Source organism: Folsomia candida, unplaced genomic scaffold, assembly GCF_002217175.1.
Source record: "Folsomia candida strain VU population unplaced genomic scaffold, ASM221717v1 Fcan01_Sc001, whole genome shotgun sequence".
NCBI lineage: Eukaryota > Metazoa > Arthropoda > Collembola > Entomobryomorpha > Isotomidae > Folsomia > Folsomia candida.
Genome location: NW_019091193.1, coordinates 1,042,503 through 1,062,195, shown reverse-complemented (window position 1 = coordinate 1,062,195; position 19,693 = coordinate 1,042,503). Strand labels below are relative to the sequence as shown.

Below are 19,693 nucleotides of genomic sequence, written 5' to 3'. Positions count from 1 at the left end.
AGGTTTGCATAATACGAAATACAAATTTGTACGAAAAATAGATCAATTTTCAAATTTAATTGGATTTCTTTTCAAACTTATTTTTTTGAAGAACGGTAAATTAAATATGTTTAAAATAATATGTATGTATTTGAATATATTTCCATACTGTCTTCAATGTGCATATTGAACCAAAAATATAGATAAAAAATTTACTCACTTCCCAAAACTGTTAAGCGGAAATGAAGGTTAAATATTGAAATTCAACTACATATATTACATATTTTTCCCACAATTCTAATAAAGTAGGACAAATCAGGGAACAAGAATAAAATTTGGGACATCAAATATAGACTGCGATCATGTCCAACATATTTACAGTGGTGTTTTACTCCAGTTCCAGTTCCCATAATAAATATTTATTTACATGCAAATACATATTCCATTCAAAAATATGCATGAATCATTCATGCATATTTTTAATGTTTGCATGGAACCAATCGATACATATATTTAAGCCTGGACCCGGAAATACGGAAGCACATGCATTTGCACATTTATATAAAAATGTTGATTTAACTTAAATTGTGTCAGGAGTCACGTTTGCATTGCATATTATTATTTACACTTGTGGAATTACGGTCGTGTCAGCACGTGCGTTAAAAGTGGTGATATTTACTTATCATCATAATTACAGGTGATTAGATTAAACAAGGACAGGTATATAAATGGGATTGATAAGTGGAGTTGAATATCCAGCGCAGATCAAGTGTTTGAGTCTAGTTTTAAAATATTTAGTAAATCAAAAAAAGTTTTTGCTTAACTTTTAATATTTTGAGATAACTTTTAATATAATAAATTCCTTTACTTAAATTAAATTAAAATGAGGAATACAGTACTACATTTCGTAATTTTGACTATTTTGTTACAAAAATCGGACTCCAAGTCTATAAAAAATTTGGACATCGGCATCAACGTTGACGAAATTGAGAATGGGACAACTTATAAATTAACGAGCATGAGTGACGGCTTGGTAAGAAAATAAATTTGAGATAGAAATTTTAATTTTAATTAAAATTCATATAGAAATCCTGTTCATTTTTCTTTAAATTTGGTTGTATTTTCGAATTTCGACGTCACAAATTTTGATACATGAATTTTTGACATATTTTCTGTGGGTGACGATTTGTCTCCAAATTATTTATTTAGAGTGTGTAAACTACATATACATATATATGTAACAATGTAACATTATGATTTCAGGTTATTACCGTGTTACCGGATGGGACCGTGGTCTCGGATGAATGGAAAGGTCTCGAGGAACAAAAGTGGACCATATTTGAGCATCCGAGCGGTATGTAAATTAGATATGATTTCAGAAAAAATATGACCTTTATATTGAATTTCTTTTCCGCGATCAGACATATTTGCCGTGTTATTTGTCAATTACGCCGTTCCTTTCAATGACTTCAGTGGTTATGAAAAATTGGAGGGGGAAACTCGTCCCATATTTCCGAATCCTCTATACCTGAATAACCACAGAATAATGGCAGATCTGAAAAAGAATGTCATCGTTGGAAACGAGGAAGACGTCCCATGGCAAATACTGGTAGACAATCGCTGGTGTTTGCAAAATGTTGGGTGAGAGAGGATGCATAATTTTGAAAATTTGCAATATTTTTGATCATCTTTATAATGTCAGTATGGTTTTTTTAAATAGCCAATGTGAACCATTTGTCCCATATGAATGCGAGATTGATCCGGCTCCATATCAATTTTGGGAACTGGAGATTGTTCAATGACGATTTGGCTTGATCTCATTACATGATATTTTTTATATTTATACAATATTTGCATATGTAACATGATATTTTTATCTCGATATAACATTTATTTAACACGATATAGTATTTATTATGTAACGTATACCATTGTGAGGCAAATACATATATATAAATTGAAAAAATTATTTCGTATCCTAGTGAATAATGCATCAGCATTAAAAACCTACTATATATTTATGTAGGTGAGATGTCGACTTCACCTTGACAAAGTGGGAAACCAATTTAATTAAGGCTATAAATAAATTTAATTTTAATAGTCTTGTACCACAGAATATGTGCAGATGTATGCTGGATTATTTTCATAGTCGTCAGTCAACTCTACATAAATAAAAATTAACCGTTGTAAACGAAATGTAGCACAGGGGTGAAGCTACACGAACTTGTCTTTATCGCACATCCACATCAGCGACATCCACTTCCTCGTAACTTTCTGTCATTGCCGCACATCACCCCACTACGTATAACTCAGTCTCGCTTTGACACTCCACCCGCGTAGTTTAAATGTACTCGACCACACCTATCGATAGACACCCTACATGACGAAATTTCATGTTCTCGACATTTGATCCTGTCCAGAGGTTCGTCGAAATCAGAAAATCCTCGCCCCAAACTACGTTTACTACGATTGCAACAAAATTCAACATTTCTGACTTTGGCGTTTTCTACACGGCCACGCGGTCATTTTACGTCAAAACCATGTCGATTTTTGAAATCCTCACCATAAACTACGTCTAAAACGGCCGAAACAAACAAATTCGACATCTTTGATCGTTTATCTCATCACCGTGGCACCGTGACCTTATGACTTATAACACCCATCTCCGAACTCGTCCGTAGTTCAAAAATTAGAAATACGTTGGGGAAATCCGCATTTCGAAATTCCAATCCGCTATAAAGTTATCGTGGATACAGACAGACAGGCAGACGGACAAGTCATTTCCATAAAGGGATTTCGCTTCGCTTCACCGCTTAGTAACTGAAATTTAATCAAGGCTGAGTAAAAATAGGATGACGCAACAATTGGGTAAAATTTTCCGCAACGGCTGGGTATATTTTAAGGAAAGCTAGGTAAAATGTGTCCAAGCCTTGCGGAAAATTGTCGTGTCTTCTTCCTACACATTTACCAAATCCTGGTTAAGTTTTAGCTATTTTTATTTAGAGTCGATTCTTAGGTGTTGTACCCATTAACTATATAAGTAAGTACTTCATCCATTTTAATAAGGTGTTCTCTTACGTATTTAAACTAGGACTTCAAAGATATTCGAGATCAGTCTCGTCTTGAATGTCTCAGCCATAACACACCACACGCTGTCAAACAGATATAAGTAGACCCGACTAATTACCGATCCAACTGCACTGCACAAGATTTAAGTAAGATTTTAATTCAAGTTGTATCTAAGTGTGTATAGTATTTACATATGTATCGATATGTATAATCAATCACTTACATATCCTTAGATAAAAAAAACATCTCAATTTATATATTCCTTAAAGTTATACAGAGTACATAAAAAATCACTAAAAATAGAAACAATTAACAAATGCACTTTATTTCATCACAAGATAGATCCATTTTCACATTTACCTTCATGTTTCAAATGTGTCTTGACTATGGCGCAAATTCATATCTTCTTAAAAGTTATAATTATAACTTTTTTTGCAGAACAAAATTTCTGAACGATGGTGTCCCCTCCAGTTTTGGACAGTGTAATCGTAGGTGCAGGCTTTGCAGGCCTGCACACGCTTTGGAAACTGAAGGAGCTCGGTTTTTCCACGAAAGTCTTGGAAATGGGTCCCGACGTTGGGGGAACGTGGTATTGGAACCGCTACCCGGGAGCCAGGGTAGACAGCGACATCCCGATGTATCAACTACCCGTGGAAAAAGTTTGGTCAAGTTTCGAGTGGAGCGAACGCTTCCCAAAAAGAGATGAAATTCTATCATATTTCCATCATTTTGTGGAAACCCTGGATTTAAAAAGGAACATCGAGTTCAACTCCTGCGTCGTTTCGGCCACTTTTGACGAGTCCCGCCATCTCTGGGAAGTTAAAACATCGACCGGAAGTATAACTCTGGCAACCCATTTGATCTTATGTGTAGGATCTTCCTGTCGAAAATACATTCCAAATTTTCCCGGGTTAAATAAATTTAAAGGCAGGATTTATCACTCGGCCGAATGGCCCGAAAACCCGGTTGAACTCGAGGGAAAACGTGTCTCCGTCGTGGGGACGGGTGCCTCTGGGGTACAAATTATTCAAGAGGTTGGACCCATCGTGGATCATCTCACGGTATATCAACGTACCCCAAACCTCGCCTTGCCAATGCAACAGACTAAATCTCGCGATGCTCTCTTCGCACAAAAATCCAAGTATGGCGATTTGTTTAAAAAGATGCGGACCACTTTTAGCGGGATGAATGTTGACTTTATCCCAAAAAAGTTTGAAGACACAACCCTAGAAGAAAGACGGGAAATGTACGAAAATTGTTTTCGCCTTGGCGGATTAAACTTTAGCTTGGCGAATTTTGCCGAAATGTTCTTTGACCAGAAAGTCAACGACGAAGTCTATGCGTTCTGGGCGGAAAAAGTGAGAAAAAGAGTAACAAATGAGACAAAACGAGACTTACTCGCTCCCCTCGTGCAACCACACCCATTCGGAACGAAACGCCCATCTCTCGAGCAGTCTTATTACGAAGTTTGCAGTCAAGATAATGTCGACATTATCAATGTTAAGGAGTCGCCCATCGTAGAAATTACCCCGACCGGAATCAAAACTGCGGACGGGGGGCACATTGAGACAGACGTTATCGTTCTCGCGACAGGATTTGATGCCTACACGGGGGGAATGCTGGAAATTTCGATCCAAAATGGGGTGGGATTTTCTCTTAAGGACAAGTGGGCGGAGGGGACGTCCACGTTTTTGGGGTTGGCCCTCCACGGATTTCCTAACATGCATTTTATTTATGGACCGCAAGCTCCCACAGCACTTTCGAATGGGCCGAGCTGTATTGAAATTCAGACCGAGTGGTTGGCGGAATTGTTGGTGAGCATGAAGCCATACCTGTTCACTTTCATTCATTTCAATGATTATGACTTACATACGTGGCACTTGTCTTTCCTTTGAATGGGCACTTGAAGGTCAGATATTTGAGGGCAAAGTTCACAGTAGCGGCCTGCTTTTTTCTCAAGCGGGCGAGCGGAGGAGCGAAAATTTTCTCCTTCGAGGTCACTCCGCTCCCTTCACTCTTGCGCTAGTTTCGTTCCTAAATAGTATGCAATCAATATGCAATTCCACAAATATACAACGAAATGTGGCAATAAAAATAAGTCAACTTTATGATTTCTAATGAATTAATATGTTAATTAATTTTTCGCACTTATAATTTATTGAACCCATCGTCACTTTTTTATTACGGATCGGTGGATAGTAGAATTTTGAAGAGCAAATATAAAATTATATGAATGTATAATGTATGCACCAATTCACGAGATTGTGAAATTTTGTCAAAAATAATATGCATTGAGTGAAGTCCGAGCGTGTGAGAGTGAAGGCAGCGGAGTGACCTCGAAGGAGAAAATTTTCACTCCTCCGCTCGCCCGCTTGAGAAAAAAAACAGGCCGCTACTGTGAACTTTGCCCTCAAATATCTGACCCCCAAGTGCCTATTCAACGGAAAGATAAGTTCCACGTCATTTCTAATTCTTAGCTTGATTTTTAGCATAAGTCACTAGGCTTATCTCGTGTAGCTTGAAAAAAAGTTCCATTGTTAGTGAATGAAAATGAATTTCCTGTCATTTGAATAAAAATTACTAAAAGATTCTGTCAGTTTGGATGAATGACTATGTGAATGAAAGAATTTCTCGTTCCTTTTTTTCACCCTATGCTTAATACATTCGGCGAAGTAATAAATGAAGTACGATGAAGTGTAATTAAATTAAATGAATTTGAAAGAAAGTGACTGAATGTGAATGAAAATCTACATATATGTTGTGATGGCTGATTTTTGCATATTGTCTTTGAACAGGTATTCATGAAGGCGGGTGGGAAGACGAGGGTGGAAGCAGATAAGGAAGCTGAGGACGTTTGGGTCGGACAAGTTAAGCAGATTTGGGACAGTAGCCTTTTTTTCAAAGCAGAATCGTGGTATCAAGGTGCCAATATTCCGGGGAAGAAGAAGGAACCGTTGAATTTTGCGGGGGGTATTCCCGTCTACTTGAAAGCCTTGGAGGACTGCAAGGCCGAGGGGTACAAGGGGTTTAACTTTGCATGAGGAGACGTTTTTCTGCCTTGCGATTTATTTCTATGATTGCGAAATTTATAAAAAAATAATGGTTTATACATAACATTTTATTACATTTATTGTGGTAATTTTCAAAACATGTAGGAGAACGTATGCTTATTTGCATAAAGGAGGGTTTCATGAAAAGGAAAATAAATATGCATGTATTTACATATTTAGTATAACGACCAAATTAGTAAACTTAAATTTGAAAAACTTGATTAATTAATTTGAAGAAAATTTGTCACTTCATTTTATTATAAAACTAGCATATAAGCCCGTCTCAAAGACGGGCAAGACACATACAAATAATATTTACACGAACATGTCAAGATTATTAAACTGAACAAGCGCATAACTAAATATTTACTAATTTCGATGGAAATTATCATTCCAGAGTAAACTAATAGCAAGTATAGTTCAGTAATGAGTAGTAACAATCTTATTAGCCTTGCTTTAGATATTGATTATGGAATTATGAATTCATTAAGGAATATTTTATAGTTATCAAGTAACTGTTTTATCGTTGCTAAGGAATTTCTTTAACTTTGCAAAGCCATTTTCTGGGGTTATTAAGGAATTTTTTAATGTTGCTAAGAATTTGTTTAACTTTGCTAAATAATTAATTTTACATGGCAAAGTTTTGTTAGATTGCTAAGTAGTTTTTTTAGGTTGACAAGTAATTTTTTAACGTTCCTAAGGTATTTTTAAACGTTCCTAAGGATTAGGCTAATTACAAATATGTACGTATACCATAGTTTACTTCTTAAACAATTTAACGCTTTCTACCACTTCGAGAAATACTTTATACCCTAAACTCAAATCTGCCCTTGCTTCTTCCTCCTCACCTTTAACCGTCTTCACAAAACCCAACTTCTCCCCTAGCTTGACCCACTGTTTCACCTCTGCCGACCTCACCCTCTCCCGGGCTTCCTCCATAATCGCATATTTCACCAAATTAGGAAACACGGCCAACACCCTGTCCCAAAATTGGGTGGAATCCTTCCACTCGAAACACTCACAGTGACCGAATCGCTTCCCACACTTTCCCACACACTCCTCTATTCTCATCAATTTAAACTTGTCCCCGGGGGGAAGTGCGACATCAAAGTATTTCACACTCTCCCCCCTCGAATTACTCTCGTGCAGGAACGATTTATACAAAAAGGACGCGCTCGTTTCGAAATATTCCTGCTCGGTCAATCTACCTTCGAGGTTATAATACCCACCAAGGTCCCGTGAAATCTTGATCATTTCCAAAACGGGGAACTGAACCTCATAATCCAACCGCCTAAAGCTATCAGCCCCCTCAAATTTCAAATCAATGCATGGTGTCACATGAGAAGTTTGGAACCTAGTTTTCGTCCGATTTTGAACTAGTTCAATATCCTTTAATTTTTCCATTATCGGAAAAACTATGGTATATCCGGGGAAAGAATCGGGTAGAACGAAGAACCGTTCCATATTTTCCATTGGGAAGAGTTTTACATGTTGTATCGTACATGCGGCAATTTTTAGTAGTGCAGAACTTCCCGGTGGCCCGCCCCAATCATGCCCTAATTCTAGACGGGTCAGATTTGTCAGGCTTTTTTGCACGGGAACGGTTAATAGGTCAACATTGATCAATTTCAAAGATTTCAAGGTTCCCGCTAAATTTAGAAAGGTTGCGTCATAAATTCTCATAAACGAGAGGGCCACAACATTTGGAAATAGCGGGATCAATTGGGGCATCATGGAGATCAATATTGCCTTGACTTCTTTCTCTTGGAACGAGCTGATTTCTAGTTTCTTAAGTTTCGCGAAGGAATATGGCTTTGGCGGGAAGTTCGATTCATAAAATGAACTTCCTTGATTTGAATTATCCTCTTTGGTCAGAGATACATTTAATTTGAGAGAATTCAGCGTGGGAAATTCAATTGCGACAGATTCTAAATATTGAAGCCACTTGTCGTTCGGCAGGGTAAAATCTATCTGCAAGGTTCTTACTTTGTGGCCATGGTTGAAAATTAAGGATGCTAAGGGACCCTGGAAAGTGAGATTTTTGAAGTCATACAGCTCAATATTTCTGTGACAGTTTTCTCTCTTGGTAAAAACTTCTTCGTACTTGGTAAAATTCTTTGGCGTCAGAATACGCGGGCGGACGACGAGGAGACGTTTCCGGGCTTCTTGTTCCCACGTGGTGTTGATTAACGTGCACGAGATGAGGTCCGAGTTGGGGAGGAAGGTCACAATTTTTGCCAAGATCTGGAAACAAATAGTAACCTGTTTTAATACGGAGGGGGGTTAACTTTATTTAGTTCTCGTGAACAGTGACCGCCGAAACGTGGGGACAGAGGGGCAACGTCCCCAGAGTTGCTCGAAGTCCCCTTCATTTATATGAACCTCGCCCTCCCTTATGTTAATGTCGCCACGTGTCCCCACCGTCATCGCTCGTGAAATGTTTAATCAGCCATTAAATTACTAATTAGTAATTCATAATTAAGCTGCTTCATATAACGGTCTAATAAGAATTATAATAATTAGAGTTTGAAAGATTATCATGTTATCATAAACTGCACAGTAAAAAATAACAAATAGCTACATATTTTTCAAAGTCTTCGACCTAGTTTCTGAGTCATATTTCCGGAAGTGCAGATTTCCGGTTATCGGATCCTGCCAAACAATTATATGTATCACAAAACCATTTTGGGATTAGTGGGCAATTCTGAGACATGTTTGCATTTGAAAATGATAATCTGTCGATCCGGGCCACATTCATTCTACGAAGCATGTAAGGAACTGTGCAGTAAGTATGTGATCAATTTGAGGGGGTTAGAGGTCAAGGCATCCTTTCCTTCCCATACTAACTATAACATGGGGCGTATAGGTCACACCGGGGGGTAGGGTTCAAAATTTCTATCACATGCTTTATGTACGGCTCTTAAATCCTTCAGTTCTTTGCACCAATTGTATAAAATATTGCATCGTTAAGATGTTAAGTAGTCATTAAAATTTTTTTTTCTATATGTATGTATGTACCTCAGGAAATAGATGGGAGGTGTGGGGACTAGCGCTGTTATAGTTCGAATTCATTTTGATTTGCTTCCTAGCCACTTCTGTTGCGAGTCCTTAAAAATATACACTTAACTTATTTAGAATAAATTGTATGTAGATTAACTTGTTAGTGTGAATCAAAATTTTATGTTATGCACCTTATCTGATAAATTAACACCATGCTACAAATTATTCTCGACGTGGAAACAAAAATGTTAGCTTGCTTGAGATACTTATTTAAATACAGATACCTATGTACATAGTGTTGTAGTGAAGTGATGACATGACATGCTGCCCTGTACAAAACTCCAAACGGTGACATGTTAAAAATAAGTCGTTGGTACGTTGTAGATGGATATATGCCCATTGCCCATTTGTAACCTTTTTTCGTTAAATATAGATTTTGTACATATGTACAAAAATGTATACATTGTAATTGAAATGTATGCATTTATGTATGTGTGTAGGGCCATGTGTTAAACCTAAGCTAGGCAGACATGAAAAAGGGTCCAATTCATCACTCATCTAAACTCGTCAATGGAGCCGTTCACAAATTATGCAATGCAAAAATCGCGATTTTCTTGACTCCTCCCTCCCCTCTTTAATATGTTGTCATCACAATATGATCGAAGCCTAAAACCCCCTTCTCCCCTCTCGACTACTAGAATTTGACAAATCGACATATTTAATTTGTGCAAGCGTAGATGATGCTCATTTTGATAAAGTATTGATTGCATGGTAATCGTATTGATTGCATGGCATGTACACTACATACATACATATATGTATGTATTCATATATGAAACTTGTGGCCGGTTTTGTTAGACTCTAAATCACTTGGAGACAAATCGTCACCCGCAGAAATGCCAGATTTTTTACAAAAAGTCGAAAAAGTTTGACAGAGACAAAATTACTTAATATTATTTTTAATCACAGTTTTATTTTGCAAGTCAAGCCCAGGGAATGGAACCTAATTTACATAGGATGAAGTATTTACCTGATATGTACATTTCTTTTTAACACTTGTACAACAAATTAAGCATTGTCGTGGTGCTGGAGAGAATACCGAATGGATGGCCCATCTGTAAAGGAATGAGATGAAATATTTCTGTTTCCTACGGACGAGGAAGAAGAAAGCGAAAAACACGCAGGAAAAAGACTAGCATGGCTTGCATTCTTCCACAGAATTCCCACGAAGGAAGGTGGAAATATTGTACAAAATGGCTAAGAGTCCTGAACGTTTTAAATAGGTAGTCGATTTTTTTGCATGGAATGGAGACAAGAGATCAATTTTCCAATTTAGTTTGATTTTTTTCAAATTTACTTTTTTGAAATACGGTCAATTAAATTAATTTAATTGACTCGAAATAATATTTCCATAATGTCGTCTAAATGTGTACATACTTATATTGAACCAGTTGAATAAAAAATATGGATAATAAATGTACTCACTTCCCACAAGTGTTATGCGGAAATATGTACATGTCAAACATTGTAATTCATCTAAATTCCATACATAAAGGGTGTTAATAAAGTCCGATCCCATGCATTTTTTGGAGCGTGGTTGTTACAAATTCAGCTGGAACTTTTGAACCAGTGAAGTTATTTATTTCAAATTTTTACCATGGGAGGAACAACTAAACGTGTAAGTCATGAGCATCTTAGAGTTGAGATACAAACATTGCATCAGCAGGGGCTTAAACCTACAGAAATTGTGCAAAAATTGGGCTGCAGCCGCAGAACTGTTTGGAAATGGAAGAATAAAAATTTTGTCCACGACAAAAAGCGACCAGGGCGACCCAGAAAGGTGTCACCTACCACAAAAAGAATGATTAAAAACAGACTTTGCAAGAAAACCGGTAGTTCATTACGTAATTGTGCAAGGGAGTTAAATGACTCAAAACGCTATAAAGAGAAGAAGAAGCAAATTAACTATGTGACCGTGCAAAAATTTGTGAAATCTACGAGGTGGGGTCACACAGCTTACAAACTAACCAAAAAACCTCTCATGTCACAAAAAAATATCGATGACCGTCTGAAATTTGGAGAACTCCTTCAGAAAAGTGGCCATTTGAGTGAAAAAAGACTTGGTGAAGAATTGCGCAGTCACATCCTTTGGACTGACGAATCTATTATTGAGCTATATCCAAAATTGAACCAACAAAATGTTCGTTACAGGACAGAAAACAAATCGGATGTACCATCAAGAGCAGTCCCAAAATTCGGGCTTAAAGTTATGGTAGCGGGTGGATTTTGTGCACGTGGCGTGACTCCTCTACATATCATACCAAAAGGCCAAACAGTCGATGCAAAGTATTATATGGAAAAAATATTACCTATCTATTTCGATAGCATGGGGAACAAGGAAATATTTCCGAATGAAAGAAAAATAGTTTTCATGCAGGATGGTGCTACAGCCCATACAGCAAAAGCGAGTTTGAGTCTCATCAAGACGCAAGTTTCAACGGTCTGGAGCAAGGGGGTGTGGCCCGGAAACAGCCCAGATTTGAATCCCCTGGAGAACCTGTGGTCCATACTTAAGGAAAATGTATACAAAGAACCACAACCCCGGACGAGGGAAGAGCTAGTAAAAAAAGTTCAAGATGTATGGAATTCGATTCCCACAGACACATTGGAAAAATTAGCACAGAGCCTTAAACAAAGAGTTGAGGGCATGGTTAAAGTAAATGGTAACAAGACCAAATACTAAGGTAAATATGTCGAACATTTTTTGTAAGTATCACGGGTAGTTTTTTTTTATACTAGCCTTCACTTTTTTACAGGAAAAATGGGATCGGACTTTATTAACACCCTGTACATATTTCCACAATTCTAGGAAAGTAGGACAAATCAGGGAACACGAATAAAATTTGGGACATCAAATACAGACTGCGATAATATCCAAAATATTGACAGTGGTGTTTTACTCCAGTTCCAGTTCCCATAACAAATATTTGTTATGATAACTGGAAACATGAAAATCTCAATATGAAAATATCAAAGGCATAGCTTCATCTGTGTGTTTGGTGCCCCAAATGATGTTAACCACAATTGATACGCATATCGAAGCATGGACCCGGAAATACGGAAGTACATACATTTGCATATTTATATAAAAATGTTGATTTAACTTAAATTGTGTCAGGAGTCACGTTTGCATTGCATATTATTTACATATATATATGTATTTGCATATTATCACTTGTGGAATTACGGTCGTGTCAGCACGTGCGTTAAAAGTGGTGATATTTACTTATCATCATAATTACAGGTGATTAGATTAAACAGACACAGGTATATAAATGGAATTGATAAGTGGAGTTGGATATCCAGTGCAGCTCAAGTGTTTGAGTCCTACTAAAAAAATATTTAGTAAAGCTAAAAAAAAGTTCTTGCTTCATTTTTAATATTTTGAGATAACTTTAAATAAATTCCTTCACATAAATTAAATTAAAATGAGGAATACAGTACTACATTTCGTAATTTTGACTATTTTGTTACAAAAATCGGACTCCAAGTCTCTTAAAAATTTCGACATTGGCATCAACGTTGACGAAATTCAGAATGGGACGACCTATAAATTAACGAGCATGAGTGACGGCCTGGTAAATAGATTATAAATTTTCACATAATACATAATTCCAAATTTTCGACAGAAATTTTAATTAGCCATCATTTTCATTTTTTGTTAAATTTGGTTCTAATTTCATTGTCAACATGCACGCTAAATCATTTGGAGACATATTTCTTGTCTCCATATCGTGGTCTATTTTTGGGTAATAAGTCAGAAACTGAACTCCCCAACACACGTGACATCCTTAATAAGAATATTAATACTTTCACGTAAAAAAATCTTAATGTGATAAAAACATTCAATTTTTTTCAACATAACGGTGCCACATGTTTTTGAAACATGAATTTTGGGTTATTTCCCCTAGGTGATGAAACGTCTCCTGAATTATTACCCCAAAAATAGAGCACTATAGTACCTTCGCGGGTGACGATTTATCTCCAACTTATTTAGAGTTTGTAAATTCTATAAAATATTGTGATTTCAGGTTATCACAGTATTATCGGATGGGACCGTGGTTTCGGATAAATGGAAAGGTCTCGAGGAACAAAAGTGGACCATATTTGAGCATCCTTCCGGTATGCAAATTAGATATACAAAATTTCAGAAAAAATATGACATTTATATTGATTTTTTTTCTCGATCAGATATATTTGCCGTGTTACTTGTCAATTACGCCGTTCCTTTCAATGACTTCAGTGGTTATGAAAAATTGGAGGGGGAAACTCGTCCCATATTTCCGAATCCTCTATACCTGAATAACAACAGAATTATGCCAAATCTGGAAAAGAACGTCGTTATTGGACACCAGGAGGACGAGCCCCCCGTCCCATGGCAAATACTTGTAGATAATCGCTGGTGCTTGCAAAATGTTGGGTGAGGGAGGATGCATAATTTTGTAAATTTACAATATTTTTTATTATCGTAATAATGGGTTTTTTAAACAGCCAATGTGAACCATTTGTCCCATATGAATGCGAGATTGATCCAGCTCCGTATCAGTTTTGGGAACTCGAGATTGTTCAATTAGGAGAGGATGACAATTTGGCTTAATCTCATTACATGATATTTTTTATCTTCATGCAATATTTACATATGTCTGCAACATGATATTTTATCTCAATGTAAAATTTATATAATACGATATAGTATGTATGTAACATATATAGTTTAATGCTTATTATCTCATTGCGTAAGGTGCTCATGCTGTTGTGAAGCAAATACAAATATATAAATTGAAAAACAGTCAAAGTATGTGGTATCCTCGTGAACAATAAAATACATATTAAAGACCTACTACTTTGTGTATATAAGTGTATGTATATGTAAATTGCCTCATGAAGGAAATTTCGAGATTTATGTGGAATCTGCACTACGACGATTTCTATGCTAATTGCAAACTCTGCCAATTATTAGCTAGTTAGTACACACAAATGCATATTATTGCATACTAGCATGTAAGCTCATCTCCCGCCGGGCGAGAGCTTATTTTATTTCCCTGAAAATTAAATCGGATTGTTCATGATTTGACCGAATTATATTTTATTTTATCTATATAATTGGCTGGGAATGTCTGTTGGCAAGGGAAATGAAACTTTCTCTACTTTCACTCCCGTCATGGAAAATTACTTGCACTTCCGTTGCAGACAAACATTTGCAGCTTATAATATAGATACCATAGTTTACTTCTTCAATATTTTAACACGTTCCGTCACCTCGAGACATATCTCGTCGCCCAAATTCAAATCTGCCCTTGCTTTCGCTCCCTCACGTTTAACCGTCTTCACAAAGCCCAACTTTTCCCCTAACTCGACCCATTGTTTCACCTCTGCCGTCCTCGCCCTGTCCCGCGCTCCATCCATAACCGCGTATTTCACCAAATTAGGAAAAACGGCCAGCACCCTGTCCCAAAATTGGCTGGAATCCCTCCACTCGAAACATTCACATAAACCGAATCCCTTCCCGCACTTTCCCACACATTCCTCTATTCTCACCAACTTAAACTTGTCCCCGGGGGAAATGCGACATCAAAGTATTTCACACTCTCCCCTCTCGAATTACTCTCGTGGAGGAACGAATTGTACAAAAATGACACGCTGGTTTCGAAATATTCCTGCTCAGTCAATCTGTCCCGATACCCACAATTTTCTTCCCGAGAAATTTTGATCCTTTCCAAAACGGGAAACTGAACCTCATAATCTAACCGCCTGAAGCTATCAGCCCCCTCAAATTTCAAATCAATGCATGGTGTCACATGAAAAGTTTTGTACCAATTTTTCGTCTGATTTTGTACTAGGACGAAATCCTTTAATTTTCCCATTATCGGAAAAACTATGACATCATCGAAAAATTCGGGTAGAATGTAGGACCGTTCAACATTCGTCATTACGAATAGTTTCACGTGTTGTATCGTGCTCGCGGTAATTTTAAGCAGTGCCGAACCTGGGGCAGAGCGCCCCAGGTATGTCCTAATTCTACCCGGGTCAGATTTGCAAGGTTTTGTGTCCTGGGGGCGGTAGCAAAGTCGACATTGATCAACTTTAAAGATGTCAAGGTTCCCGCCAAATTTAGAAGATCAGGGTGATAGATTCCGGTGAAAGAGAGCGCTACAAGACTTGGAAATAGCGGGATAAATTGGGGCGTCATCGAGACCAATATTGCCTTAACTTCCTCCTGGAACGAGCTGATTTCTAGTTTCGTAAGTTTCGGGAAGGAATACGGTCTTGGCGGGAGGTACGATTCATAGAATGAGCTTCCTTGATTTGAATTATCCTCCTTGGTGAGGGATACATTTAATTTGAGAGAATTCAGAGTGGGGAAAGCTTTCGCGACAGATTCGAAATATTGCGGCCACTTGTTGTTCGGCAGGACGAAATCTATATTCAAGGTTTTTACTTTGTGGCCATGTTTGAAAATAAGAGATGCTAATGGACCCTGGAAACTGAGATTTTTGAAATCGTACAGCGCAATATTTCTGGGGAAGTTTTCTCCCCTGGTATTAACTTCTTCGTACTTGACAAGATTTGTTGGAGTCAGAACAAGCCGGCGGACGACGTGGAGCCGTTTCCGTACTTCCTGTTCCCACGCGGTGTTGATTAAGGTGCACGAAATAAGGTCCGAGTTGGGGAGGAAGGTCACAATTTTTGCCAAGATCTGGAAGTAAATAACAATAATCTCTGAGTCACTCCAAGTCAAAACCTTCGATCGGAGGAGAGTCATGAGAGCGGAGATGTTGCCTCTCCACTCCGAGCGACACTACTGACTGCAGCTGTGGGCTTAGCACGGGTTGTCGTTTTGTATGTCGACACGGTCTGGGCTAATTTTTTTAAGTTATATTTTTTGAAGTCAGTGTGCCAAATAAGGCTTGATTCAAGTGACACCTGATTTTTGTCACTAAAAGTTTTGCTTACGCCCCTTGTTTTTTGATCATTTTGGGAATATTCCCACCCATAAGCTAACATGTGTCAGTAAAATCACGATAACTTCTTGCCCCCATTCATGTTTGGTGTACAATTTTTTTGTTGTTAACTATTTCGATATTAGATCATAATTTCAAAAATTTGAGAAAAACACGAGTGGGGGCAAGAAGTTACAGCGCATCAAAATTGTCATTCAAAATTTTGAAAATTCAAAATTTTCAACTTTTGGAAATTTTATCAAGTAGATTGCGGCAAATAAAATAAAGTTTAAACAGGAGTAAACTGCGTTAAAAATCTGTTGAACTTGATATTTCAAATGCAACGCGTTTTTTAAATTTCGAAAAATAATAATAAATCGGTCAATATTTGAAACTAAATTTTAATTTTTTTGACGTTAAGTTCCTTTACATACTGGCGATTATTGATAAATTCGGGGACAAAATCTGAGACCTATGCCGCAATTGGAAATAGGCCTTCAAAAAAACTGAGTCCTCTGTAAATACTGAAATCAGCGGAGCATAGATCGCAATGGACCATGGTCCACAAAAAAATTGGTCCATCGATGGAACATGGACCAATTTATTTCGAGCTATTCAGTGGACTATTTATTTCTCGTGAACAGTGGCCGCGGAAATGTGGAGACAGAGGGACAATGTCCCCACAGTTATCTGATCTCCCCATAATCTGCCAAACCCATCCGTCCTTTATCTAAAAATTGTAATGCCCCCATAGCTTCCTCGGTCACCGCTCTTGAAGTATTCGGCGAGCTGTTAAATTACTATTAGTAATTTAACAGCTCAATAGTTTTTAGTAATTTATTAAAAACTTTCCGCGCTTATAACGGTCGAATCAAAATTCAAATAATTAGCATTCGAACGACTATCATATTAAACTGTACATAAAATCGCCCATAACTGTTTTTCGAGTTTATCTGAGCTTTAGAATGCTAAAAATGAGGTCAAAGACTTCAGACTCTTGAAGTCGTTGGCCTCGTTTTAGCCATTGAAAGTACAGACTTCCCGTATTTGGTTCCATTAGTCACAAAATCATCTTACATAAATTCTGAGACTTTTCGTTTTCCTGGATAAGTTTGCATTCGAACGTGATAATATTTCAACATACTCGAAATACGTTGGACTTATAATAAATGCTAAAACGAATTTAATTATTAAGCTTATAGAAATTGACAGGTATTTGAAACAATGTTTCAATAGGTGTAAATGTGTATGGAGAATTACAACTGTACCTCAGGAAGCAGAAGGAGGGTATGAGGACTAGCGTTGTTGGAATTCATTTTGATTTTTTTTTCGAATTCTGTCTAAGTCCTTAAAAAGAAACACTTCACTTAGAGTAAATTATGTATGAACATTAACTTGTTACTGTGCATCTAAATTTTATTTTATGTACCTTATTATTATTATTTGGTAGATTATGTCACACCATGATGCAAATTATTCACGATTTAGAAATAAAAATATCAGCTTGCTTGAGATGCATGTGCTACATGCATACAGATATGTATGTACAAATGAAGACGTCATTATGAAGTGATCACATGACATGCTACCCTATACAAAACTTAACGGTTGCACGTTAAAAATAACTAGTGGGTAAAATATCTTGTACATACATAGAGATACGCACATAAAACCCTTTTTCGATAAATATACATACATAGATTTCGTATCAACGTATTTATGGATGATGATGTTCCATTCCATTCTGTTCGACGAAGCCAAAGTGGAAAAGGGTTCAACTCACCCTTCACCTAAAGTCGTCCATATATAAGATAATTGTACATACAGAATACATACATAATGTAACTCATCATATCATGATTTCGTTAAAAAAGGTACATACCTTTGGTACATGGTTGTGGGGAAGAAAAGTATGAGTGAGATTTGACGGGTGCATTTATGTGGTGGTCGCGTAGTACAATGGAGTACGTCTGGGGCTATACCGGAAAATGCTTTCCTTCGATGGAAGCCGGGGTCACCAAATTTTTGCATAGTACCGTTATTTCTCACTAGTCTCTTAAGCCCGCAATGCGGGCTCTAAGCAAGACGATTTTATTTAGTTTAGCGATACAAATTCCTGCTGAATAATTGTTACACATTTACCTTCACACAGAGCAAAAGAGCCTGGACTTGATTGTCACGTTTCATAGCACGATGTTTAATAACAGAGTTCACAACTCTATTGGTGGGACAACGAAAAACGTGCTGTCACGACTCTAAAGGGGATGACCTCGAAAAACGTTAGGTCACGACTCTAAAGGGGATGACCTCGAAAAACGTTAGGTCACGACTCTAAAGGGATGACCTCGAAAAACGTTAGGTCACGGCTCTAAACGGGGTGACCACCGAAAACGTTAGGTCACGACTCTAAAAGGGTGACCACGAAAAACGTTAGGTCACGACTCTAAAGAGGGTGACCACCGAAAACGTTAGGTCACGACTCTAAACGGGGTGACCACCGAAAACGTTAGGTCACGACTCTAAAGGGGTGACCACGGAAAACGTTCAGCAACGACTCCAAAGGGGGTGACCACGAAAAACGTTAGGTTACGACTCTAAAGAGGTGACCATGAAAAACGTTAGGTCACGACTCTAAATGGAGTGACGACGAAAAACATCAGGTCACGACTCTAAAAGAGGCGACCACGGAACACGTTCAGTCACGACTCTACGGGGTGTGCCCAGGTCAAGAGTTCAAGCGTAGTCGATTCCAGGGAGTGTTCAATTGTTCTACTGTTCAGCCGATATTATTGGTCTGAAAAAAATCTGAAAGGTTTCCTGGCAGATATTTGATAATAATTTCTAAAAATCAAATAACCCTTTAGAAAAATTTCCAAGGAATTGAGACTATTAATACTGGCTGAACAGTAACGTTTGAAACACGTTTCGGCATTTGAAGTGAAAGCCCGCCCTCCAGCGCTGAAAAGCAACCAACGTCAGTTAGTCGGCGCTGGTTGGTAATTTAAATTAGTAAGGCACGGGTCAAGTGTCAAATATAGCGTGGGGTCACAGGTCAAGTGCCAAATATAGCGTGGGGTCACAGGTCAAGTGTCAACCCGCGTGGGTATGCCGCGGGCATAGGTCAAATGTCAAATCTAGTGGGTGTACCCAGCTCAAATGTCAAATCTAGTGGGTGTGCCCAGGTCACAGGTCAAATGGCAAGTATAGTGGGTGTGCCCAGGTCTCAGGTCAAATGGCAAGTCTAGTGGCTGTGCACAGGTCACAGTGCAAATGTCATGTCTAGTGGGTGTGCCAAGGTCTCAGGTCAAATGGCAAGTCTAGTGGCTGTGCACAGGTCACAGGTCAAATGTCAAGGCTAGTGGGTGTGCCCAGGTCTCAGGTCAAATGGCAAGTCTAGTGGCTGTGCCCAGGTCACAGGTCAAATGTCAAGTCTAGTGGGTGTGCCCAGGTCACAGGTCAAATGCCAAGTCTAGTGGGTGTGCGCAGGTCACAGGTCAAATGCCAAGTCTAGTGGGTGTGCGCAGGTCACAGGTCAAATGCCAAGTCTAGTGGGTGTGCGCAGGTCACAGGTCAAATGTCAAGTCTAGTGGGTGT

The 19,693-nt window shown here is 38.0% G+C and overlaps 5 protein-coding genes across 5 annotated transcripts; 3 read left to right on the top strand and 2 right to left on the bottom strand.

Annotated features, from left to right (window-relative positions):
- The first annotated feature begins 731 nt into the window (after positions 1 to 731).
- On the top strand, positions 732 to 2,095 carry LOC110863680. The gene is made up of 4 exons (XM_022113043.2): positions 732 to 1,012; positions 1,243 to 1,333; positions 1,401 to 1,620; positions 1,700 to 2,095. The coding sequence occupies exons 1-4, from the start codon at positions 863 to 865 to the stop codon at positions 1,779 to 1,781; spliced, it is 543 nt and encodes a 180-aa protein (XP_021968735.1). The 5' UTR covers positions 732 to 862; the 3' UTR covers positions 1,782 to 2,095.
- A 1,408-nt stretch (positions 2,096 to 3,503) lies between these two features.
- LOC110842198 (baeyer-Villiger monooxygenase) lies at positions 3,504 to 6,089 on the top strand. The gene is made up of 2 exons (XM_022087909.1): positions 3,504 to 4,862; positions 5,844 to 6,089. The coding sequence occupies exons 1-2, from the start codon at positions 3,504 to 3,506 to the stop codon at positions 6,087 to 6,089; spliced, it is 1,605 nt and encodes a 534-aa protein (XP_021943601.1).
- On the bottom strand, positions 5,851 to 9,432 carry LOC118434115. The gene is made up of 3 exons (XM_035846909.1): positions 9,290 to 9,432; positions 9,117 to 9,205; positions 5,851 to 8,342 (listed from the first exon to the last, which is right to left on the bottom strand). Exons 2-3 carry the CDS (start codon positions 9,168 to 9,170, stop codon positions 6,858 to 6,860), a joined length of 1,539 nt encoding a protein of 512 aa, XP_035702802.1. The 5' UTR covers positions 9,171 to 9,205; positions 9,290 to 9,432; the 3' UTR covers positions 5,851 to 6,857.
- A 3,021-nt stretch (positions 9,433 to 12,453) lies between these two features.
- LOC110863361 lies at positions 12,454 to 13,998 on the top strand. Its single transcript, XM_022112650.2, has 4 exons — positions 12,454 to 12,736; positions 13,190 to 13,280; positions 13,350 to 13,578; positions 13,650 to 13,998. Exons 1-4 carry the CDS (start codon positions 12,587 to 12,589, stop codon positions 13,753 to 13,755), a joined length of 576 nt encoding a protein of 191 aa, XP_021968342.1. The 5' UTR covers positions 12,454 to 12,586; the 3' UTR covers positions 13,756 to 13,998.
- LOC118433998 lies at positions 13,771 to 18,399 on the bottom strand. Its single transcript, XM_035846583.1, has 2 exons — positions 17,368 to 18,399; positions 13,771 to 15,855 (listed from the first exon to the last, which is right to left on the bottom strand). The coding sequence occupies exons 1-2, from the start codon at positions 17,413 to 17,415 to the stop codon at positions 15,100 to 15,102; spliced, it is 804 nt and encodes a 267-aa protein (XP_035702476.1). The 5' UTR covers positions 17,416 to 18,399; the 3' UTR covers positions 13,771 to 15,099.
- Positions 18,400 to 19,693: the final 1,294 nt, after the last annotated feature.